The 25423-nt window shown below is 42.2% G+C and overlaps 1 protein-coding gene across 8 annotated transcripts in view; it reads left to right on the forward strand.

Annotated features, from left to right (window-relative positions):
* BIRC6 (baculoviral IAP repeat containing 6) overlaps window positions 1–25423 on the forward strand; it is a 4524268-nt gene that overhangs the window by 3340347 nt on the left and 1158498 nt on the right. For all 8 annotated transcript variants that reach the window (XM_044058419.1, XM_044058463.1, XM_044058448.1 and 5 more), the window contains exon 52: window positions 1139–1395. In XM_044058419.1, the coding sequence (XP_043914354.1) occupies window positions 1139–1395 (257 nt within the window). The remainder of the gene's footprint in view (window positions 1–1138; window positions 1396–25423) is intronic.

Below are 25423 nucleotides of genomic sequence, written 5' to 3' on the forward strand. Positions count from 1 at the left end.
CTGTAGATCTTTGAGGGAGAGTGTTGCAGCAATAGAATCAAACCCCAGTATCTGTCTTTACATAATGTTTTATAATTTGAATTTATAACATATATAGCTCTTGATGTATTTAGTGTATTGCACTTAAGGTATATATTTTGTCTCTTGAGGAACCAAAGCTATTATAGTGTGATGCCAGCATTATAAGGAGCACATGCAGCATTAAGTAACACAGGTGCAAGACAGGTACTGCCTTGTGAGGGAGGGGCTATCATCTGTTGGGAGAATCCTGCCCAGTAACTGTTTGTGTAGAAACCCATTTGTTATGCTTCTGCAAGTCACACCTTCAGAGTGCTGATTTTGTGAACACTCCACAAAAATGTACATTCAGGAAGAATGTAAGTGCATAGACATAATGCTGTAAGAATGAATTTGGAGCAAGATAGCACAAACATACTATTTTGTCAGTAAAATCATGACAGTGAAGTAGGAAACAATGTTGTAGTGTCCAGAAACAGAGACGAAGCTTAGATGGGGAGAAGGGGGCATGTGTTAGGTGGTGAAATCGGGAGATGCCAGTTGGGAGGTAGTGCACTACCAACATTCAGAAGTAAATGCAGATAGTCCATTAGCAGTCATGGCTGAAGAGCTTGGGTGCTACTTGTATGGTGTTTAGACTAACAAATGACTTGCCACAGTTCAAAGTGAAGCACTTTTTCCCCTTGCTCTTTAACAAATAATTTAAGACTTTGTTCTCAGGTTTGAGTTGAGTGAGTTGCCAGATCAAGGAGCTGCATGAGGCACAAGAAAAGCTAGCTGTAGTTCCCTCTGAAAACCATTAGGGTTAAATCCGAAGATTTCATAGATATAAAATCATGCCATGGTCTGTTGCAACTAGGAGTATTAGATCAGAAGGGTGTATGAACTTTTGTGACCTATTTTGACTATCTTCAGTACTCGTGCCATTTGCTTACTTTGTTTTCTGCATTTGCAGTTTGGAATTTTTTTTGCTGTTTTATAGGAAAGTTCATAATGTTACTAAAGATAGGAAGAAAAATGTAACAATTTTTATCAAAGTTGTCTGAATGTAAATATTGCCTTATAACTGTGTCGATAGAACTGTTATCTTCTCAGCTAACTATTGTGTATTGTGTTTCAGCATTGGATGGTTGCGGCTGTTGCATCACTGTTTAACTCATGTCACTGAGCTTGAAGGAATGATGGCCAATGCTGCCGCACCTACTGCTAATCTGCTGCAGACATGTGCAGCCCTGCTGATGTCACCTTACTGTGGTATGCATTCCCCCAACATAGAGGCCGTATTGGTTAAAATTGGACTTCAGTCAACTAAAATAGGCCTCCGGCTAATAGATATCCTTTTAAGAAATTGTGCTGCTTCCAGCAATGATCCAGCAGGTAACAGGCTTTTTAAGTCACTCTTGTAGGGAAAATTTCTTTTTAACCATAGTAGTAATTTATTTCTGTGGGCTTCTTATGAAATAATTTTGTTGGGAAACTTGGGAATCTTAAGGATGTTCAGAAATGAACTTAAAACCAAATTATGATTAGCATATTGACTTAAATAGTGTCTGGTCTCTTGACTGAGAGTTTTTATTAATCTTTATTATTAAAGCTGTCATTGTAGTTTTTTTTTATTTTTTAATTAATATTTTGCATCATGCACAATAATTGCATCACAGCAAAGTCCCAGCTACCCTTTGGGTACACATTCCAACTATGTTAGCCCATGAGTGTACTTGTCTTCCACTCTGAGTATGTTGCACTTTTTTTATTGTAACACCTTGTTTATTCATCTCTTCATCATAAGCTTTTATTTTTTAGGTTACATACACTTTGCAGGGGGTGTTGGTCTAGTCCTTAGTTTCTGCTTTGTAGATCATGCCACCTGACTGGCTGAGCTACCATTCACGGTTAGCCACTTTTGTCAGATAACCTACAAAAAAGCATTCGCATTCCGAAAATCAAATGATAGTGAAGATTGTTGGTATATTTTCTAAAGATAATTTTTAAGTCTAGTGTGGGAGGTGGCCTAATGGTTAAAGTGTTTGCCTTACAAACACAAGGTACGGGGTTTGAATCTCACAGGGGATAATTAGCTAGGCTTAAAATGGCTCGCAATGGCAGTTAGCCTAGTACCACCCTATGAACAAAGGTATGTCTCATTAAGAGTCTCTTCATCAAGGTTCCTTCACTGAATGTACCATTTGCTTATGTAACCACCTGATTTGAATCTTATTTTTATTGAGTGATTTTAAGGCTAATATGAAACAGTTCCCTAGATGGATAAAATGCTTCTGTATATAGGGATTAAATTTTCCCCTTTTCTCTGTAATAGGTCAGTGTTAGGCTATATAAGTAGCAAGTTATGTTCGGGACTGTGTCCCTCTTATGAGAGGTGCACCAGGCTTGTTTTTATGCATATTATTTTCTTAAGTTTTCTCTCTCAGTGATTTGCTGTAAGCCAGTATGTAAATATATTGACTTATTGCGTTTTTGATGATTTGGTGTCATCAGTGGGCTAAACTCAATGTTCTGGTGCTTGATGGGTTTGCCATCAAGCTGATGGACCAGATTTTTTTTCTTTGTTTAAGTTTAGTACAGAGTGTTAAAGTTATGAGCTGCTAACAAGCTTTGTCCTCAGAGTTCCTGCTTACAGACTGTGCAATCTGATCAAGTCACTTAACCAGTTTTTATTGCGTGTCTGTGAAAAGAGATACTAGTGGCAGTGGGCTTACTGTTTAACACATAGAGCAAGTAAAAAAGGGAACATCTAATGGTCAGTGGATGCATAATTCATGTTTGCTTAATGTGTTTTTATATGTACATTTGTGTTATTTTGTAGGTTGTGCATTGACATTAGAAAGTTATTTTTAATTGCTGTCTGGGCTTAAAGTTGAATTTAGTGGTTTCTGTGATCACATCCATCCATTGCTTAAGAGTTACAGCTAACTCCTGTAGTGACCCCGTTAAACAGTTGCTGCTTTCCATGGAATGTACCAGACAAGTAGGGGATTGAAATAGATTGAGAGTCCTTTCTTCTGTATAACTGCACACACACCAAGGACAGTTTAGATTCACCTACCATATGTTTTTGGGAGGAAACTGGAAAACCTGGAGATGTGAACATGTAACAGCATATAGACTGCACACTGAAGGCACCCCATCTGAGAATTAGAATCAGAGAACTTCTTGCTGTGATGTGACATTGTCACTCACTGTGACACTATTCTGCCCTTTATGATCACATTTTTTAAGTAAATTATGTCTCAGGAGTTTTAAAATCTTTCTTTCTTTCTTTTAAGAGCTTGAAGATTTCTTTCAACCTGTAAAAGATGCGGATAAGGACGCATATTTCTACCAAGTTGACTAATTTATTGAATTTCATTATTTTTTATTGTCTTTTTTTTTTTTGCCACTGTTCCAAGAATCTGTGTTTAAAGCTAAATCAGGGTCTGTTTTATTGGAGGGGTAAGCCCTGATACCATTCATGCAGGGGATTTCACCCTTGCACCCCTCTAATTAAATATAATCTCTTTCAAGGTCACACGAAAATGGCAACTCTTTGAATGAGTTGCTTTTGAAGCTGGATTTGATCACACAAGTGGTAACCACTTGCACTAGATTCACATAAAGTAAGACAGCAAGAGTTTGGCATGTATATTTTAGATGAGAGTAGGCAGAGCAACAACCTGATGCAAATGTTAAAATGTATCAGAAGAGCAGCAGCTAGCTGCAGTGTTAAAAAAAGGGGGGCAGCATTATGAGCTAAAGGATGCAGTCTGAAGATGTGAGGTGATTGACCCAGTTTATATTTTGTCTTATGATATCCCTTGAACGTATCTCATATCTTGAAAGCGAGATATTTTCCTTAAAGATTACTGCTAGAGGTGTATTTTTTTTTTTTAATTAGGGAAGGTCACTAAGTTGATGCTTGTAACTATTTTGCAGCCTTCAAAAGGAAGTCCGTCTGTAATTTACACTGGAGAAATCCTAGTGTCTTTACCGACCACTGCCATCTGCTGGTTTTCACAGAGAGGCAATCACCTATTTCAGAGTTGGAGAACTCTCTCAAGCATGTAGATCTTCTTTATCTACCTTTATACAAAAGATGGGGAAGTAACTTAGATTACATATAAGCACATCAAGACAGAGAGAAAACATTGTGATAGGTGGTTATAGTGACACTAGATATAGACAGATTTTGTAGGCTGTGGAAACCCAGCCAGATACACCAGTCAGTCCTGCAATGCATCCCTTCTGTCATAGAAAATGTGGCTAATCCCCTGCCAGTCCAAGAGGGTTTCACTTCTACACTTTCTTTACCTTATCGTTTACATCATAGACAAATGTATATTAATAGAAAAAAAAACCTTAGTAAGATTTATTTTTCATTTACATGCATTATAAAGAAAGCAAACATATGTAATGTATAACAACTGTCAAACTGCAGCTTTACAAAATTTCCTCAATTCCTGCTTTCCCTTAAACATCACTCCTCCTGAATATTATTTTCCATGTATCGTTCCTGCAAATTCCATTTATTTGTATATAATTTGCTCCTTCCATTTTCTAAAGATTCCTCTCTTCCAGGTCTTTTACTTCTTTTACAATATTTGATACTTAAGATATATTTGGTTTACATTTTCATTTCCATTTTCTAGAAATTGCTTTTTTGCCAGCCAATAAATTAAAATTAACAAGGCCTTACTATGTCTAGATAAGTTGGATCCTGTGTCCCAGCTCAAAGGAATGATTTCCTCAGTTAACATCATTTTACTCCCCCAATATTTCAAACAGAATACTCTGTCCTCCCCGCGGTCGAGTGGCATTTGAAAGACATGCGTAGAATGTGTGTGCCTTTGTTGAAGGTTGGGCGTCGAGCTGGCACCTCGGCACCCGTAACAAATCTACTGCCAATCATTAGCGGACCGGAGTTCCGCTGTGGCGACCCCTAACCGGGAAAAGCCGAAAGAAGAACTCTGCAGGGAATGTTTTAAATATGCCAATTTATTACACTCCCTATAAGCATGTTCCAAGTTGCATCTTTCTTACCCATCACACCTTAGCATTTGCTATATACCTGATTAAAGATCTTTAAAGTCTGCTCGAGATATAAAAATACCTATGCAAACACTTCCAAGCAAAAATTCTAAACCTTCTCGACTTTGTATATTTAGGAACCATACATACATTTTCCCTGTGTTCCACTGTAAATTGCTTTTCTGTTCTCCTCTTCTCCATCTTTTCCAACCTCATGTGATTGATTCTTGCAGTTATTGTGCAGTATTTATGTGCCCTACTAATCGGGTCTATATTATATAAGGAAACGCACTGAGTTGTGAATGGTGTAAAATCGATCCACAATCCCCAAAAACCCAAAATGTCGAACACATTGATCCGCGATTTTTTTCCCAGGGAATAAAAGAAAAACACAAAGTAAAGTGGGGGACTGTGCCCCCCCCCACACACACACACCCTACGTAAATATAGCAATTCTGAGATCGCACCACAGTGGAGGGAATGCCAAAGTCCCGAAAATGGCCCAAGCTGTTCCATGCTTTCAGTATTTTGCTATTTCGCGTACGCGTAATGACGTTCAAAATTCATTGCGTTCGCTAAAATAATAGGGACCCTACTAATAAACCCCTTTTTAATGACCGCTTCTGTTCTATATTTAGCAAAAACTTTATCATCGCAAGTGTTTCAGTTAGGGCTCCCCTATCACGCATTCTTTGCCTATACTCTGATATCAGTCCCTAGTGGGGAGGACATTCTCTAATCTCCAGACCAAATTTCTTTTTGGCTTCATGCTACTATATTGCCTTTCCCTCTGTAGTTATTTGCTTCAGTACCTTGGCTGCTTTGCCAGTTTTCTCGAGTAAATTCCAACCACCTGTTTGCCTGTTTTCTGTACCCCTACTTGCAGTCATCCCTATTGGCAAAACCTCTTTTCTCTTTTTTCATGTTGGCTAGTGAGAATACTTTCCACAACTATGTTACTATAAAATGCTGGATCATGGTGGTAGTTCTCCTCAAAGATCTGCATTGAAATCCCTCTCTCTCCCCCCTCTTTATCAACATCCATTTCCACTTTGATCTGTAAAATTCTGCTTGTGCTATGTATACAAGCCTTAACTGAGTAGCTCTAAAATATCTCTTTAAGTCAGGCTAGTCTAAACCTCCTTGTTCCACAGACAGGATCAACTTGTCCCACTTAACACATCAACACCTATGTGATGTGGAATGTCATACCTATAGCAGCCTACACACGTCCTTGCATTCCAGAGCATTTTCTGAAAAATAATCTTAAAAAGCATAAGATAAACAAATGTAAATATTTTGTGAACAATAAAAGCTGTTAAAACTGTACAAATATCAATGGTATCAGAAAGAAGTATTCTTTATAGTGGTAATAGTTTATTCATAGTCTCTCATAAATAATATAATATGTTGTAATGCACTCAAATCCAGAATTGCATTTTTTGTTAAACTTTCACAAAAAAATGTCATAACTTGGAATTGTACAACCTGGGCATATATTGTTAAAACATTTTGTTAGCCAGACATACGTTTTTACTTGACAGCAACAAAATCCTCTCTGGGTGCATGTTTATTGATATATTTACAGAAATATGAAAATGCTTGTAATTGTATAATTAGCAATATAAATAGCATAGAATATATTATAAGATGTGCAGCTTGTAGTGCAAATATCAGTGATAAATTTCTTCAACATTTAAGGTTTCACCTAATGCATTGCAATAGTTTGTTTTCATTTTACTAACAAACAAGTAGCAATTTCTCCACTGTAGTGACATAAATGAACAATGACGATTTGTCTGTCTTGCAAAGTAGCATTTTGCATCGCACTGCTGTATATCATGTAGGTCTCTTGGTTGTGAAAATATGAAAGTAAATATGAAAATTTGAATAGTAAGTGGAAAACAGGGATTCATTTCTGTACTTGCAGGGCATCCTAAATTAACATTGTTAGTGTCATTTTGTTAATTACTCCTTGCCCTTTCCAGTGATGCCTGTTATTAGCTGGTAAGTTGCTTAAAGACTCCAGCCCCATAAAAAACCTGGACGCCAGAAGGTAGTATGGGTGTTAACTGGAAGTATACAAAAAAGGCATTATAGACTCGAATGAGGTTCTCCCCACCCAGATAGATTTCAACTCTCTCTTAATTATTGTGCACAACTTCTCCTCTGGTTAATAAAAATATACTTGACTTGTATTAAAAACTAAAGTGACTAAGGTTCTTATAGGGATGCTCCTAAGAGTTGACCCAGGTGCTTGAGATTTTGGGAACTTATGTGGACAGTGACCTAACTTTTGACCAACACGTGTCCATTATTGTAAGAAAGTCTTTCTATATTGCACAGCTTATAAACAAAGGAATTGTGTCTAGATCTGTCATTATCCCTCTTTACTGAGCTTTTTTTATGTCAAGTCATTGAATGTAATGTTCCCATTGGCATGTGTCTGTCTTGACACACAAAACAACTGGAATGCCAACAGAGATAATGTACTAAAAGGATTTAAGGCATAAACATTGTGTCCTACATGGCCCAACTCAAAACCTTGTTACTATACTCTAATCTTTCAGACTGCTAAGAGGTGACCTGTGTCTGGCGTATAACATGCCCTGCGACCCATTACTGATGGACTTACTACACATCAGCAAGTGAAATGGCATCAGAAATACTCTAGGGATCTAAATCTCTGCTGCAACATCACCAAAATGATTTGGAGGGACGGGTCTATCATGCAAAACATGCAGCTGCTGTGGAACAGACTCCCCATCCACATAAAACAAAGTTCATCCCTGTCCATATTCAAGAGTAACTTAGATATGGATGGAAACAGAAAGTTTACCCCAGGACTGCCTCCATATTACTGATGGAGAGAGGCAAATCCTAAATGCATTAATCCTGTGCATGGGTCTGCTCAGATTATCTATGGTATGATCCCAGTTATTCCCATTAGAGGTAAGATATTATCGACCATTGGATGGGTAAGACCAATCTATAACCAAATTAATTTGAGGAGAGAAAGGAAAATTGGCTAGACTTAAAAATGACCCTCAAGGGCAGCTAGCCTAGTATAAACCTATGACTAAAAACATTTTTACTGTTTGTATCTTACTGTCTATATCCATAAACAAGTGCTTCCAGTTTCTCAGTTTTTCTGTTATCATTTGATAGTCTTTTCCCACATATCCTTAGCTGCCGTAACACTAGCCTTTATAATTCCTATTCCTAAATACTTTGTCTTATTATGTCCCCTTAAATATGAATATTGCTGAACCAGTTCATGTGGAGTATATAATTTACCGTTATAGTCTTTGTTTTATCATTAATTTTATATTCTGAAAGATTTGAAACAGTCTCAAAGTGTGTAGGTATCCCTTTCTATGTTTATCAGATACAAAATATCATCTGCAAATAAAGCTAACATTTCTTGTGAGCCATCACAATTACGTCCTTTTGAGTCCCTTGTTTTCTTTGCCAGTGGCTCTAAATGTAAAGCAAATAGTAAAGGAGAAAGATGACGCTTCTGCCTGGTTCATCTGTTTAAACACAACTTATCCGAGTGGAACCATCCCACTTTAATTCTTGTTTCTGATCCTTCATATATATACATGTATATATATATATATGTATATATATATGGTTCTACCTCACTTCAACGACACGCCGGAACATCGACAGGGAAATCGCGAGCCCCAGAAGATCGACAAGCAGAAGACCGACCCGACGGATGAAAGCACCGACGCCGAGGATGCCGAAATGGGAAAAGGCTGTGTAAGTATGCGGTAGTGACGGACGTTAGGGTGCGAGTAAGGTAAGTGGGGATAGGGGTGGGTTAAGTGAGTTAGGGTTAGGGAGCGGGTCAGGTAAGTGTGCGGTAGTGATTGTGTTTGGGTTAGGGGCGGGATAAGTGAGTTAGGGTTAGGGAGCGGGTCAGGTAAGTGTGCGGTAGTGATTGTGTTTGGGTTAGGGGCGGGATAAGTGAGTTAGGTTAGGAGCGGGTCAGGTAAGTGTGCGGTAGTGATTGTGTTTGGGTTAGGGGCGGATAAGTGAGTTAGGGTTAGGAGCGGGTCAGGTAAGTGTGCGGTAGTGACGGACCTTAGGGTTAGGGTTTGGGTCAGGGTTGTAGGTAGTTGTGTATGTGTGGTTTAGTGTGGGTTTGTAGGGATTTTGGTGTGCTTGTGTTGTGTATGTGGTTTTTGGACGGGGAATGTGTTTTGGTTGTTGATTGTGGTGTGTGAAGTGTATGAGGTTTCGTGTTTGTGTACCGTCGGTTATTTCGTTGTCGGGCATGTGGGATTTCGTGTTTTTGTACTGTCGGTTATGTGGTGTCGGTGATTGCGTTGTCGGTGTTGTGGTGTTTCGTTTATGTGAGGTAGAACCATATATATATATATATATATATATATATATATGTCATCCTAATTCACCTTGTTATTTTATCAGGGAATGCAATGGCTTCCATTGCTGTTCTTATTAAGTCCCGTCTTACTCTTGACTAATGGCTTCTCCTTATCAAGACCCACCAATAACAGGTATTTTGTTCATTCTGCTTCCTTGTGGATCATCATTCTTGTATTAATGTTATAAAAGTTTGCCTTGCCTCCACAAAACCACATTGTTCCATGTCTATCAATTGGGACACAATTTTTTTCATTTTTTTAGCTTGTATAGACTTAAATACTGTGTAATGATGGTTTAAAATTGAAATGGATCTGTGTTAAGCTGGGTTTGAAAGGTCTTTATTTTCTTAGGGTAATACATCCACTTTCTTCCAATACGCTGTTGCTTTCTCTGTTTTAAATTCTATTACACAAAATATTCGAGATCTTTCTCACTTTCTTCCCGCCTGTCTTCTCACTTCTACTCCTTTGGCTTCATTTCATGCATCAGTCAGTTTAAACAGGTTTTTACTCTATGAAGTGCTATATTTATAAAAAAATATCAGTTGGTACCAAAGTTATGGCTGTGTTGGGTTGTAACTCTCAGACCTGTTAAAGAGTTTCACCTGATTGAGAGAAGGCTTTCAGTTGGAGAACAGTTATCTCCATAATTTAATTGACTTAGCTAAGGAGCCTGTCCAGATCAGCAGCTGTATGAGTGAGACCAAACAACAGTCCACTGGATTTGGGCTATGTGATAGGTAGTACACTAGAGATCTGACAGCTGTGTCACTGTGGTGTGTTGAGAAAGGAATGGACCAGACTCCAAGTGAGTAGACAGACACCAGCCACCCGAATGTCCATGAAGTTTCCAGAAGAATATTTTGTTGTACTGTAGTGGTTTACTCAGGCATTTGCTATTGATTCAGGTACTTGTACCATTGGGGTAAAAGGGAGAAAGAAAATGCCACCCACTGATTGAGATTCCACCAAGTTAGATGAAGGTGAGGAAGCTCCACATTATACAGACCGAATAAACTCCACTGTGGCCTATGATAACTTACAGTGAGGACTCCCTTTCTTTAGGCTCTTCACATGTGGAAGTCAATTTTGGGGATACACTTGACTTGATGAAAGATGTTGCCTTCCAGAAGTAGGCATATATTGTTTTTTGGGATCTTAAGCATCTTAAGTCCTGTTTTACTTCCCTTCTTACTGATGCATTTTGGACAATGGTTTGCAGTGCTTCACAGTCCCCAACCCCAAACAAAATGTGATATGTTTTGCAAGGTTTGGCAGCCATACAAGCATCTGTACAAAAATGTGTTAGCAGACCCAGATGTTTTCTGTGGTACCATCTGACAGGTGTAAAGTAGTGCTATGCCTGAAAAATAAGCCTAATGGCAGAGAGATTAAAAAAGATTAAAAAATTTAGCAAAACATGTATTTCTGTGCTACCTTGGGTGTTAAGGCCATCATTTACTAAAGTAATATGATGTAGTACTAGTAGATGTTCTGAGGCAAAGAGAGAAAATTGGCATTTCTGGGGTCTCCCTGAAAGGGAGAATATAGCAGTCATTCTCACACTGCTGAAAAATAAGAAAAGACAAAATCTGCTTATGATTCTGTGGTTGCTTGCTGCAGTGGGGTCTTTGTGTATGAAACATGACTGTACACATCCACCCTTCCAGCATTATGAATGAAAGGGCATCTCCAAAATGCCCTTTATGTGGGAAAACCTTAATCACCGTCTTACGGTGTTTCATGCTTTTGGTTAAACAGCTGCTTCCCTCTCCAAAAGAAAAAAAAATCCTGAGTACTCAAGAAAGTACATTTTTAGGGGAATCCAGCAGGGATGGAATGGTTTACTCTGCCTGTACTGCTTATAAGTAGTAATATTCCTAGCAGTAGAGAAAAACCTCAGAAGATGGACAGACTATAATGCAGGATCAGTGAAAGAGTCTGTCTACATTGATAATGTCAGAGTCCTGTGCAGCAAAGATCAAATTTAAATAAATGTGTGAAAGTAAAAAATAAAGTTCAAGATGCTAACCTTACAACTTTGCTTCTAGTATTGCTTAAGAAAGTCATTATCACCTTAGACATGAAACTTATTTATATATCCCTTCTGCAGGGCTTACAGTCAGTTTTTCATATTCACAGTGGAAAACTCCAACTACCAGGTTACTACTTCATCACATCTTCACTGTTGGTTCACATAATGCTGAAAAAGTTCACATTTACCCTTGTTTGGAGGTTTGCTTCTTGCAGGGCCCCTTTGAATGGGGAGTTCCACCAAACTCAGAACCTGATCAGAGTCTACAAATCTCACTAAATGCCCAAATGTCCAACCTAAGCCTGACAAAATAGAAGCAGTTCTTAGGGACCATTATGGATGCAATCTGTCTCAAGACACAGTCCAACTGATAAAGAATTCCTTTCTGTTTCAGACCAATGCCTGTTTAGTGCAAGGACTTTCCTCAAGGTAAATGTCATCTAATGGTTGCAGATAGTTTATGTGGAAGGTTCAGTAGTCCTTGAAGAGCCTATGAGATCATTGCATGTAATCAGTGGACCATGCATTTCCTATCGCTAACCTCTGCAGTAATTAGAAAATTTCAGTGACTGTATTTTTAGGAACTGTGGAATACCATTTGTTTCCCCAGATTTGGAGCAGAGGCTGACAACACATTCATCGGACTGTGCCTGGGAAGCCCACTTTTCATCAGTTTCAAGTCAGAGGAGTAAACACTTAAGTCTGAAGCAAATAATTGTCATCTAGTAGTGCTAGCTATTTGGTCTGTACTGAAACCAGGGACTCTCTTAAATTGTGACAGACAACAGTACAGTAATGGGGACCGCCAGCAGATTGAAAGAATACATTCATACTTCTTTGCAGACTTGCGATGAATCTGGTGTTAGAACTCCTTTTACAGTTACAGTTTTTTTTTTTTTTTTTTAATATAGTTAGCAGGTAAGACTGCAGCAGATGATCTAAGCCCATGTGAAATGGGTGTTGGAGTAGCTCTTTTGGACAGTCTGAAGAAGTAATGGATTTGATGACAAACCTGTTTGCATCAAGAAAATAACCAGATCTCCTAGCAACAAATGCACTTTCTGTCAGTTGGGGATAGAAAGGGATTTCTATGTGCATTCTGTGTCTGTCATCTCAAAAACAGAAGAGAAAAAGCATAACTTGCCCTAAAATCAAGGCTCGAGCTAACCAAGTCACCCCCCCAGCTAATCCAAATGGCAATAGAGAGGAAGAGGAGCTATTACCCCTTTCCCTTCACTACAAACCTCTCATGCAACAGGATGTGAGAGACTGTTACTTTCAAACCTCAAGCTTACTTCTGGACTCAAGAGTAATTCCACACAGGCTTTATTTATTTATACCAGCTAGGTAGAGGTACCCCTTTTCAGTGTAGGCCTGGGCATAAAAGCTGTACATAAAGTGACAGATAAGCATTACCTTCACATTAACATAATTGAGATTGACAGTTACATATAATGGAGGAGTTTCTCTTTTAAATTGACTTATCAGTTTTACTTTTAAATTTGTCAGTTAAAACAGTTTATTTGTTTCATTCATAATTGAATTACAGCAAAACTGCAATTATATTTAAATGCAATGTCTTTTCTTTACATATCTGCAAAAAAAAAAAAAAAGAAATAGCCCCATATCCCTCTGATTTGTGACCTGATCTTGTCATAGGGGAACTGACTCTTCATGATTTTGAACATATAGTAGTACCTGTGGAGTACCTTTCAACTAGGATTACCTCAGCTTGCAGGATCCCTGAACTTCAGGCTCTTTTCTGTGTGTAGTCTTGTAACATCTTCCACAAAGCAATAGTTGTTGAAGGACAGACAGGGTTTGAGAAGAAAGATAAATGTAGAGTAATGAAATGTTAGAAGGTCAGGGAATGGGTAGGAGAAGGGTCTGGGAAAGGGAGTGCAGTCAGATTATGAGGAGGAGAAGAGTTTGGGGGAATGAAGGTAGGGAGAGAGAAGGAGGAAACCGTTATGCAGTGTTTTATTTATATAGTTTGTTTGCTCTCCTGAGGGTTGGTTGGCTCAGTGACAATAAACAATTTTAAGATTTTAGCTGTTTTGAAGGTGGTTAGTGTGTGTTCCTGGAACAGAGGGTATGGCATGGAGTTTGAGTTTCGAGATTATGTTAAAGAAAACAAAATCTCCTGATGGATTATTGGGTTTGGTGATTTGAAGGAGGAGTTTGTCAGCAGAGCAAAGTGACCTAGAAGTGTGTGCTTAGGACTATGTTGTGAAGGAATAGTGATTTGTCTGGTTTATGTTGACTGTTACGAAATATGATCATTTGGGAGTATGGGAGATGATGAGGAAGCTCTTACCAGTAAAGTTACCTTTGAACTATATAGTGGTGGGTTCCATTGGAAAGTTTATCAGCGAATTTAGCAATCTTGTTGTAACATTGGGCCATGTTATTGAGTAGGGAGTCTCGGGGGTTGATAAAATAGGGACGGAGTAGATGACTGCAGGCAGTAGGAGGGAAGAGGCAGTATTTTTACTTGCAGAATTAGTTAGGAAAGGTTTATGTAGAGGGTACCTAGTCTATGGTGTTTTTTTTTTTTTTTTAATTGTGTGCTGAATGTGGTAGTCCATCTTAGATTTTATCTATTTATATGGCCAGTAATTTGGTGTAGGGGGACATGTCTGATTTTTATATTGTTAGTTAAGGTAATGGCAAGGGTGTTTTTCTAGATTTGTACTTTTTTGGAGTGAAAAGGATAAGTTTTGTTCATGTTCACCAGATGTTATAGATTTTCTCAGAGAAGCAAGAAGACTTACTAAACTACCTACTATTTGTGTAAGTGGAGGAAGTTTTCACACTGGTTTAAGAAAGAGTAAAGTGTACCTGCTGTCCCATTCCTCAAGTCGTACATTACCCTTAATCTGTTTAAACAAGACCTGTTCTAAACAGATACTTCTGTCATTCATCTCTGGTTACTTCCCACTGTGACCCCTCCAACTTCTGCTAGCACACCAGCAAATTCTTAGATTTCCTCTGTTATTGCTTTGATGCCCCATATCCCTCTGACTTGTGACCTGATCTTGTCATAGGGGAACTGACTCTTCATGCTTTTGAACATATAGTAGTACCTGTGGAGTACCTTTCAACTAGGATTACCTCAGCTTGCAGGATCCCTGAACTTCAGGCTCTTTTCTGAGTGTAGTCTTGTAACATCTTCCACAAAGGCTAGTATAGCCTTGAAAACAAATTTTTCATGCCCAAGGTGCTTTTTGAACTATACTTAATCAACTTGTCGATTACCAGTTTTCTGCCAAAAAGCTGAGAACAAGAAAGAGGATTTTACACACAGTGAATATGCATAGACATCTTTAATATTACACCAACAGGGTATAGCACTGCAATGTTGTTTATTTATTTTATTTAGCATTTGTTTACTGGGAAAGTCCAACTTGGAATGAAGCCAGTTTTCAGAGGAGGCCCGGGGAGAAATGCTCCAGATGCATGTCTTTGAAACGTGGGAGGAAACCGGACAGAAGGCACTCAGCCAAGAATCAAATCGGAGAAACTCTTGCTGTGAGGCGACAATGTTACCAATGCACCACTGCACCATCCGTATAAGAAAATGTAATCAGCCCTGCCAAGTCTCGAACCCAGGATGCTGTGCACTACAATCACAGCAATGTACCACTACATCATCTGTGGGTATTTTATTTTTATTTCCTTCATTACAGGCAGTCAGTGTCACCCTGTGAATAAGCAAGCACTTTCCAAATGGTTGGCAAATGGTGTCACCTTTTACTGTCGCAAGTAATGTAAAACCCTTTGTCTGCAAGTTTGGTCACATTACTAGGTCAGCTACTGTCACTGGACATCTTCAGCAGTGTTTGTACCCAGTGTATTTGCGAAGCTGCTTCTCGGACTTCCATAAAAAAACTTTCCCAAGTATTACATTTTGAATATGAAGACTAGAAGCAGGACGGGCTATGTAACTACAGTTTTACAAGGCAAGTTATAACTACTCACACATGTCTAGGGTGAAGCCATCATTGCTTGGTAGACCGGGTACCATTCATCTTATGAATGTCCTATAACAGTAATGTTTATGAATATTAAGTTGTGTGAGGGTATTGTACAAATAATAGGATGTTATGTAGTCCAATCTCGCCTACATTCTTACCTGTGGGTTCGGAGCCAAATGTCTGCTCCGACTCTGCCAACTTTTCAAGTTCAAAGTCTTTCTATTGGATGGGCTAAGATGGTATCCCATGCTGCACTGCTCTCTATCCCCAGATCTCGTTTGCCGCTCGTGTAGCTCGGACATGGTCTCGCTCTTGGCTGTGGCTAAGTACCCTTTTTTCTTCATTATCAGAGAATTTGTTGCAAACAAAAAAAAAAAATATTTTAATAGCTATTGTGTGTTCTTGTCTTGTGGAAAAGTTGTGTTTTTGATTGTTTTTCTGTGGTATCCCACTAGCTCTTTCCAACGGGCTAGGCCTGTTTCAGTTAGAGGACCTAGTCTGTCCCCTTGCTTTCCTTGTGTCATAAAACTTTATTGGGTCTAAAACCGTTTAAGTTAGAGGTATTAGTCCTTTCCCCTTGTGTTTGTGTCTAAGGATCGTTTATTAGAGATCTTGTGGTATTTGTTTGTGGTAGGCTTTTTCCCGCCTTGTGACTGACCGTTGGTCCTTTTATTCAGTGATATTTTGTCTTTGGTGGTTTTTGTTGTTGGTTAACAATGTCCAAAGATACTAAGGAGCACAAGCCCTTGGGCTTCAAGAAATGCTCTAGGTGCAGTTATAAAATGTCCATTACCGATGGACATTCTGTCTGTGTGTATTGTCTGGGAGCGATTCATCTCCAAGAGTCCTGCAGCTTCTGTCATGCCTTTAGTCCACGAGTTCTTCAGGAAAGGAAGAATAAATTGATTTTGAAGGGACTTCTGAAACCCTCCTTCGAGGAGGGTCTGGAAACCGCTTCCAGCTCTATGGCAAAATCCTCTAAATCAAAAAAGAGATCTCTGGCTCTGTCAGTCTCTTCGGAGCCACCAAAGAAAATAGCAAAGTCTGCTTCGACATCCTCGGCTCCATTGTCCTCGGGGCCGCAGGAATTGTCAGTTGTTATTGAACCTGCTTTGGCTCCAATCATCTTGGAACCTATTCGGAGCTGATTGCCTAGCATTAGGCCAGTATCCCCTCCTCGCAGGTCCCTTTTGGAGAGGAGGTCTCGATCTCCTTCTCTAGCCTCTAAATCCTCAAGGACCTTATCAGATGTGGACATCAATAGAGTGGTGCAGAGACTCATTCAGTCACCGGTTTTGGCAAAATTGTTCTCGGCTCTGACCCAGTCGGCTCCGGAGCCCGTCCCTCAACCTGCTTTGATACTTCCTCCTCCGAGCGTACCTCAGCTTTCGGAGCCGGAGTGCTCGGCTCCATGTGATGTCCCTAGGTTGGTTCTGACAGCCCCTCCTGGCTTATCGGTGCCGACATCAGCTCTGACCCCATCGGCGCTGTCCACGGGATTCAGGACTCAGGATTCCTTGGTCGGACCCGAGGAGAGGCTTCGGGACACCTCTCGGTTCCTAGTCTCCCTCTCGGTGCTTCGGCGCGGGAAAGTTTGACTCCTGTTGTGGCTTCGGAGGCTGGTCGTTCTTCGGACTCAGGGGGGACCAGCCTTCGAGGCCATGCGGAGCGCGCTGGCCAGGTCGTCAGCGGCATCATGCGGATCGGTCATTCTGTCCCCTACTACACCGGTGCAGGTCTCTGATCGCCATCTATCTCTAGACAGTAATGCCCCAAGGCCTCAGGGTACCCCCATGAGTGGTCCCCACATTTCTGAGAGCCCCTCAGAGTTTTTGCCTTAGGAGCCACCCAGAAACAAGATGTGCAAGAGGAAGCACATAGATTCCCAGGACGAGTCTCTCATATCAGCCACCAACCTCGAGGAATCGGAGGGGTCCCCCAAGTCATCCTCTGAGGATGTTTCTTTCTGTGTCATCCTAGAGATTTTGAAACAAAGAGGTGACTGGCCACCCAAAGCCCCCTCCGAGGAGGAGTAGGTCTTCCTGAAGGCTTTCGGTGCTCAGCCCTCTGCCTCCTGGGTGCCTCTACCCTTTGACGAGCTTCTGGATTTGGTTTGTCGAAGGGTGTGGGAAACCCTTGACTCTGTGGAACCAGTCCCCAGGAGACCCAATAAATTTTTGTCTGCTCCTCCTGATAAGGAATTTCTGTCCAAGGGAGTCCCTGTGGATGCCATGTTGGTGGCAGCTGCCACTCAGAAGGAATTAGCCGAGACTTCTTCCACCGTCCATCCCCCTAACAAGGAGTCTAAGACCATGGACCGGTACAGGAAGCGTACCTTTTCTTCAGCGACCTTTACCTTACAGTCACTGAATTATTTATCACACTTTACACGGCTCCAGAGAGATCTCCTCAAGGAGCTTGGAGATACTCTCACAAGTAACGTTTCTGAGGCGGTGGCCTAGACGGTCAACGTGCAGATGTCTACCCTCAATTCCATTGCAAACTCCTCCATGAGGCTGATTTCATATGCAGCCGGAGTGAGTAGGGCAGCAAGTTCAGGAGTTGCTCTTAGGAGGCAGGCCTGGATGCACCTTTGTCATTTTGTGGAGGCCTTCGATGCCCCTTTCGATGGTTCCTCTTTGTTCAGAACCAAGGTGAAAGACACTCAGGTGCGAACAGGAGGGAAAAACTCTTGTCTGCTGATGGAGTTCGTTTTTCCCTTCCCTCTAGGCCTTATCCCAAGGCCTAGATGGGGTGGCAAAATGTGGTTCAAGAAATCACATAGGTTTTTTCCTGGTGCACAAGGTGAGCCTTCTCTATCCTCTAAATCCTCAAGGACCTTATCAGATGTGGACATCAATAGAGTGGTGCAGAGACTCATTCAGTCACCGGTTTTGGCAAAATTGTTCTCGGCTCCGGAGCCCGTCCCTCAACCTGCTTTGATACTTCCTCCTCCGAGCGTACCTCAGCTTTCGGAGCCGGAGTGCTCGGCTCCATGTGATGTCCCTAGGTCGGTTCTGACAGCCCCTCCTGGCTTATCGGTGCTGACATCAGCTCCGACCCCATCGGCGCTGTCCATGGGATTCAGGATTCAGGATTCCTTGGTCAGACCCGAGGGAGAGGCTTCGGGACACCTCTCGGTTCCTAGTCTCCCTCTCGGTGCTTCGGCGTGGGAAGGTTTGACTCCTGTTGTGGCTTCGGAGGCTGGTCATTCTTCGGACTCAGGGGGGGACCAGCCTTCGAGGCCATGCGGAGCGCGCTGGCCAGGTCGTCAGCGGCATCATGCGGATCGGTTATTCTGTCCCCTACTACACCGGTGCAGGTCTCTGATCGCCATCTGTCTCTAGACAGTAGAGCCCAAGGCCTCAGGGTACACCCATGAGTGGTCCCCACATTTCTGAGGGCCCCTCAGAGATTTTGCCTTAGGAGCCACCCAGAAACAAGATGTGCAAGAGGAAGCACATAGATTCCCAGGACGAGTCTCTCATATCAGCCACCAACCTCGAGGAATCGGAGGGGTCCCCCAAGTCATCCTCTGAGGATGTTTCTTTCTGTGACATCCTAGAGATTTTGAAACAAAGAGGTGACTGGCCACCCAAAGCCCCCTCCGAGGAGGAGGAGTAGGTCTTCCTGAAGGCTTTTGGTGCTCAGCCCTCCGCCTCCTGGGTGCTTCCACCCTTTGACGAGCTTCTGGATTTGGTTTGTCGAAGGGTGTGGGAAACCCTTGACTCTGTGGAACCAGTCCCCAGGAGACCCAATAAATTTTTGTCTGCTCCTCCTGATAAGGAATTTCGGTCCAAGGGAGTCCCTGTGGATGCCATGGTGGTGGCAGCTGCCACTCAGAAGGAATTAGCCGAGACTTCTTCCACCGTCCATCCCCCTAACAAGGAGTCTAAGACCATGGACCGGTACGGGAAGCGTACCTTTTCTTCAGCGACCTTTACCTTACAGTCACTGAATTATTTATCACACTTTACATGGCTCCAGAGAGATCTCCTCAAGGAGCTTGGAGATACTCTCACAAGTAACGTTTCTGAGGCGGTGGCCTAGACGGTCAACGCGCAGATGTCTACCCTGAAATTCCATTGCAAACTCCTCCATGAGGCTGATTTCATATGCAGCCGGAGTGAGTAGGGCAGTAAGTTCAGGAGTTGCTCTTAGGAGGCAGGCCTGGATCCACCTTTGTCATTTTGTGGAGGCCTTCGATGCCCCTTTCGATGGTTCCTCTTTGTTCAGAACCAAGGTGAAAGACACTCAGGTGCGAACAGGAGGGAAAAACTCTTGTCTGCCGATGGAGTTCGTTTTTCCCTTCCCTCTAGGCCTTATTCCAAGGCCTAGAGGGTGGCAAAATGTGGTTCAAGAAATCACATAGGTTTTTTCCTGGTGCACAAGGTGAGCCCCCCTTCAGAGGCAGGGGAGGGAGTGGTTATTCAGGGAGACGCCGCCCTAGGGGCAGAGGAAGCCCCCGCAACTCGGGAGATTGTGATTCCTTTCGTGGTTCTCCCTACCGCCGCTCCTGATGGGAGGCCCGACTGTGCATTTCCGGAGCCAGTCTGGGGTCGAATCTCATTATACCCGGAGGCCTGACAAGACATCACCCAGGACCAATGGGTTCTACGAATAATTTTCTGAGGATATGTCATCCCCTTCTTGTCAAATCCCCCTCCAGTCAAGAAAATCCCGGATGTTCCACCCAGTCAAAGGGATTACACAGCCTCAGATGTTTCAAAGCTGCTAGAAAAAGGAGCCATCCAACATGTCCCCTCAGACCAGATCGTATTAGGGACTTACTCCAGATTCTTTTTGGTGCCAAAAAGGACAGGGGACCTGAGACCCATATTGGATCTCAGCCAGTTGAACACCCACGTGCAAAAGTCCAAGTTCCAAATGGTCACATTGCAGTCTATTCTCTCATTGTTGGGAAAAGAAGTGTGGATGTGCTCCATTGACCTCAAGGATGCTTACTCCCACATAAAGATGGACAGGGCATCCAGAAGTCACCTACGCTTCCAGCTGGGAGCCAGTCATTTTCAGTTTCGAGCCTTGCCCTTTGGTCTCACCACAGCCCCCAGGGTGTTTACCAAATGCATGGCAGTGGTGACTGCTCAATTGAGACGTCAGGGATTCCAAGTGTTTCTGTATCTGGACGACTGGCTCCTTACTGCCACCACCAGGCATCTACTAATTCAGACCAGGGACGCTACTATCAACCTATGTCAACAGTTGGGCATCACATTAAACTGGGAAAAATCTGCCTTGTTGCCCTCACAGCATGTCACCTTTATAGGCGCCGAACTAGACGCCGTCCTCATGCGGGCATTTCTACCACAGGAAAGAATCAGAGTCCTACAACAACAAGTTCACGCCTTGATCTCTCTGAGAAGAGCGAAGGCAAGATGGGTCCTCCAATTGTTTGCAACAATGGCTGCTGCGATTATGTTAGTCCTTCTGGCAAGGTTACATATGAGGCTCCTTCAGTGGTTTCTCTTTGCCCAGTGGTCTCTTCAACATCTTCCACTTTCTTACCCTATTCTACTCACAGACAGGTGCAAACAGGATCTCAGTTGGTGGCTTCCCACAGACAACCTGAATGCAGGAAAGCCCTTCGTTCCTGCACCCCTGATTGCCACGGTGACCACAGATGCCTCCCAGATGGGGTGGGGGGGCATTATCTAGGCAGGACAGTCCAAGGCACGTGGCAAGAGCACGAAATGCATCTGCATATCAGTGTCCTAGAGATGAGAGCTGTGCTACTAGCGTTGCTACTAGCAACTAGCGTGCTACTAGCGTTGCAAGCACTTCAGAGTTTTCTTCCTCTCGGGACTATTACAATCCACTCAGACAATATGTCAGTGATGTGGTATCTGAACAAGCAGGGAGGAACCAAGTCTTATCCCCTTTGCAAAGAGGCCATGCGAGTGTGGCAGTGGGCAATGTCTTCTCAACATTTTCTGGTGGCATCGCACATTCCGGAGAAGTCCAATGTGATTGCAGACAGGCTAAGCAGAGCTATTCTGATGCCTTACGAGTGGTCCCTGAACTGTCAAGTTGCGGAACAGATCTTTCGCAGGTGGGGTCAGCCTTGCTGCGACCTTTTTTCCAGCCCCCTCAATGCCAAATGCAGCAGCTACTTCACGTTGATCCCCCCTCAGGGGGAGTCACCCAGGGATGCTCTAGTCCACGATTGGCCCTCAGGTCTACTATATGCCTTCCCTCCAGTCCCCTTGCTGTCAAAGGTTATTCAGAAAGCGCAATCCTTGGGAAGCAGAATGATTCTGATTGCCCCACACTGGCCTTGTCAAATTTGGTTCCCCTTTCTCCTCTCCTATCTCATGGACGCTCCTTGGATTCTGGACTCACAACCAGACTTACTGACACATGTCAGGGCAGCTCCATCCCTCTCTTCGGACCCTCCAGTTGACAGCCTGGCTACTCCACTTCTGTCATTGGTTAGGCTTCATCATTTTTCGCTGGAGGTGGTTCATATTTTTTCTTTCTCTCATACGCCCTCGACCAGGAAGATTTATTACAGTAAATGGAAGAGGTTTTCAATTTGGGCATATATCAAAAAGATTGACCCTTACACAGCTCCAATTTCGTCTGTATTGGAGTTCTTGTCTATGCTCTTTAACCAGGGTTCAGCGGCCGCAACCATTAAAGTCCAATTGGCGGCGATTTCTACCTTTCATGTTGCAGACGAGCCTAGCCTGATGGCTCTGTAAGGCTTTTCTGAAGGGCACTCTATTACTTTGTCCTCCGGTTTCGGAACCTGTTTGGGACTTAAACTTTGTTCTACAGGCTCTTACTTCACCCCCCTTTGAGCCTGCAGCCACTTGTGATTTAAAATTCCTAACTTGGAACAACAATCTATTTAGTAGCCATCACTTCAGAGAGACGCATTTCAGAGATTCAAGCTTTATCAATCAAACTCCCTTATTTGATTTTTCATAAGGACAGGGTTTCTCTCAGACCGAACCCCTCCTTTCTTCCTAAAGTGGCCTCAATCAGTAACCTTAACAAAGCTATTGAATTGCCAGTGTTTTTTCCCCAGTTCTCAAACAAGGCAGAATTCAAATTTCATCAATTGGATGTACACAGACAATTACGTTTTTATTTGCACAGAACGAAAGAACTCAGAAAATCTGATCAGTTGTTTGTTTCCTTTTCAGAAAACAGAATCGGGTTGCCTGTCTCCAAAGTCATGCTGTCCAGGTGGATCTCCAGTTGTATTTCTTTCATTTATTCCTCAGGGGGTAAAGATTTACCATTCCGGGTGAAGGCTCACTCTACTGGTCTGTATCTACATCTACAGCCTTTCAGGCCAGATTGTCGATGGATGATATTTGTGCTGCGGCTACTTGGGCATCTCCTCACACCTTTGTTACTCATTACAAGTTGGATGTGGTATCTAGGGGCAGGTCTTCCTTTGGTTTCACAGTGCTCAGGAGTATTTTCCACTAAGCCTCCCAGGATTTAGGTGCTAGGGATGCTGTCCCACGGGTAAGAATGTAGGCGAGATTGGACTACATAACATCAAGAAGTTATGTACTCACCATAACGTTCGATGTATGTAGTCCATCTTGCCTCACATTCTTACTTATCTACCCTTCTTCCCCCGTCCTGGAGGATCTGGAGGTTAGGTCTGGTTTCAGAGTTCCCTTCGTTGTTGATTTGTTCTTCCTTTCCTTAGGTGGTGTTATGCATGGAGAATGAGTGCTGGGACTCACAGCAAACTAGATCTGGGGATAGAGAGCAGTGCAGCATGGGATACCACCTTAGTCCAGCCAATAGAAAGACTTTGAGCTAGAAAAGTTGGCCAAGTCGGAGCAGACATTCGGCTCCGAACCCACGGGTAAGAATGTGAGATGAGATGGACTACATACATCGAACGTTATGGTGAGTACATAACTTCTTGATCATTACTGTGAAAGGGGCTGTCTGGTAGTGCTCAAGTATTAAGCCAGCTTTTTATACTGTACATAACTGGTACTGAGCCATTGTGTGTTTATAGGTTTATGATGGTGATGAATTATTTTTGTACTGTAATACTACCCTGAAGAGGTATTTTATAGTGAAACATATATGAGTAAAGTTTGCTGTTGCTTGTTTTAGTGGTGACACTGAAGTTTAGGAACAAAATTTGTTGGCAATATATCTTTGTGTCTAACACTGCCTGCCAGCTCCCGTAACCACCATTGTGTTGTCCTCTTTTGCTTTCCTGATATTTTTTTATATTGATGTGCTGCCTCTGTGACACTAATCTGCAATGTTAAGTTGTGGGATATAGGGAGGCCTCAAGCCAGTAAGTAGCTCTCGAGCTTTAGAAAATGTCCGAGTCGGAGCCGAAGGTCGGCTCCAAACCCAACCAGCAAAAAAGAAGGTGAGAAGAAGACAACTAACATGGAACGTTATGGTAGGTACATAACTTCTTATTCTTCTCCATACTTCCTCCATGTCTTCCCAGCTTCCAGTGGTGTAAACCTTGGCTCTAAATGATTGTCAGTGTTGAAGTGACACCCTGACCCCATGTACAAAAATGAGTAATGGGTTGTGGAAGGCTGGATGGATGTATTCTTCTAACTAGATATCAGTGCCAAGAAAACAGAAGATGGAGCAAGTTAGGCTATTTTTCAAGTCCGTGATTCTGGCTGATAGCGATAGCGTGGAAATTTACCCAGTACCCTTTATGGGCATCCAGCTGATGTGTTATTGTCAATCTCACCTTTATTCTCCCTGATGGGGTCAGATCCATCTCAGCCTTTCCAATAGCTCGAGGTCTTCAGCAAAGCTTGTGTGCCTCCTTCCCTACCCATAGTGCAGTTCCCCAACTTCCTCAGATCTCGTTTACCACTCTGTGAGAAGGTTCTTCAAGCAAGCTCTGGGTTAAGTTTTTTGTATATTTCTTACTTTATTGCTTTAGTTAATTAGTAAATTTATATTTGTTAACTTCCCATTATTATTTTCTGTGTACTCTTTACTGATAGTTCCCTTCTTCGTTAGCATCTGTTTTTAATTTAAGGGCATCTAACTTACATGCATTTTAATTAGAGGGTGTACCCTTTTCCTTCTTTCCCTTTCTTTCCTGTCAGGTGTTTTACTAGTTTAGGAGTAAATCCCTTTCCTTCCCCCTTCTAGTTACTGCTCGTTTTTAGTTAGACTTTGGTTAACTGCTCTCTATTTAACCACTAATGTCTATTTAAGTTAGAGGACTTTTCCCCCTTTCTCCTGTTTTCTGCTTTAAAAGAAAAAAATGTAAATAATCGTAAGATAGAGCTCTCTCTTTCTTTATAACTCTCATTTGTGGTGTTTTCCAAGTTGGAATTTCTTTGCCAGTGTTGTTGTCTAGGCTACCTTCAGATATGTCCCAAAAGGCAGGAAAGTCATTGGGATTTAAAAAATCTGAGAAATGCAGCAAGAAGCTGCCTCTTAGTGACTTGCAAACATTGTGTGTATTCTGTTTGGGGCCTCTCTGTTTACAGGAATCATGTTTCATATGCCATGGCTTTAATCAAAGGACACTTATAGAATGCAAAAACAAATTGATTTTGAAGGGGTTAATTAAAACCCCTTTCTCTGAGGCTATTTCTTCTGATCCCTCCTCTCCTAAATCAGAAAAGTCTGAGAGATAAGGGAAATGGTCTTCCTCGTCTCTGAAAAACCTTGTTGGAGCCGAGGACCAAGCAACCAAAGATGTCCGCTCCGACAACACCTATGGAGCAGACAGCTTCTACAGAACCTGGAGCTTCATCAGATCAATCAAAGGTTTCAGATCCAAAGTTGTCCACAGAATCTGCTCTGAAACCCCATTGCTCATGGAGTACTGCTATCGGAGCCAGTCTTCCATCTTTGGAGCCTATTACGTCCTGGCTCCCATCACCCTTCCTTACCAGGTCTAGATCCTCAGTGTTGTCTACAAGGTCTACTAGGAGTTTCTCAGATGAAGATGTGCATAGGGTGGTGTAAAGGCTTCTAGA

This window comes from Protopterus annectens, chromosome 1.part2 (genome assembly GCF_019279795.1).
Source record: "Protopterus annectens isolate FY-2018-M chromosome 1.part2, PAN1.0, whole genome shotgun sequence".
Taxonomy (NCBI): Eukaryota; Metazoa; Chordata; order Ceratodontiformes; family Protopteridae; genus Protopterus; species Protopterus annectens.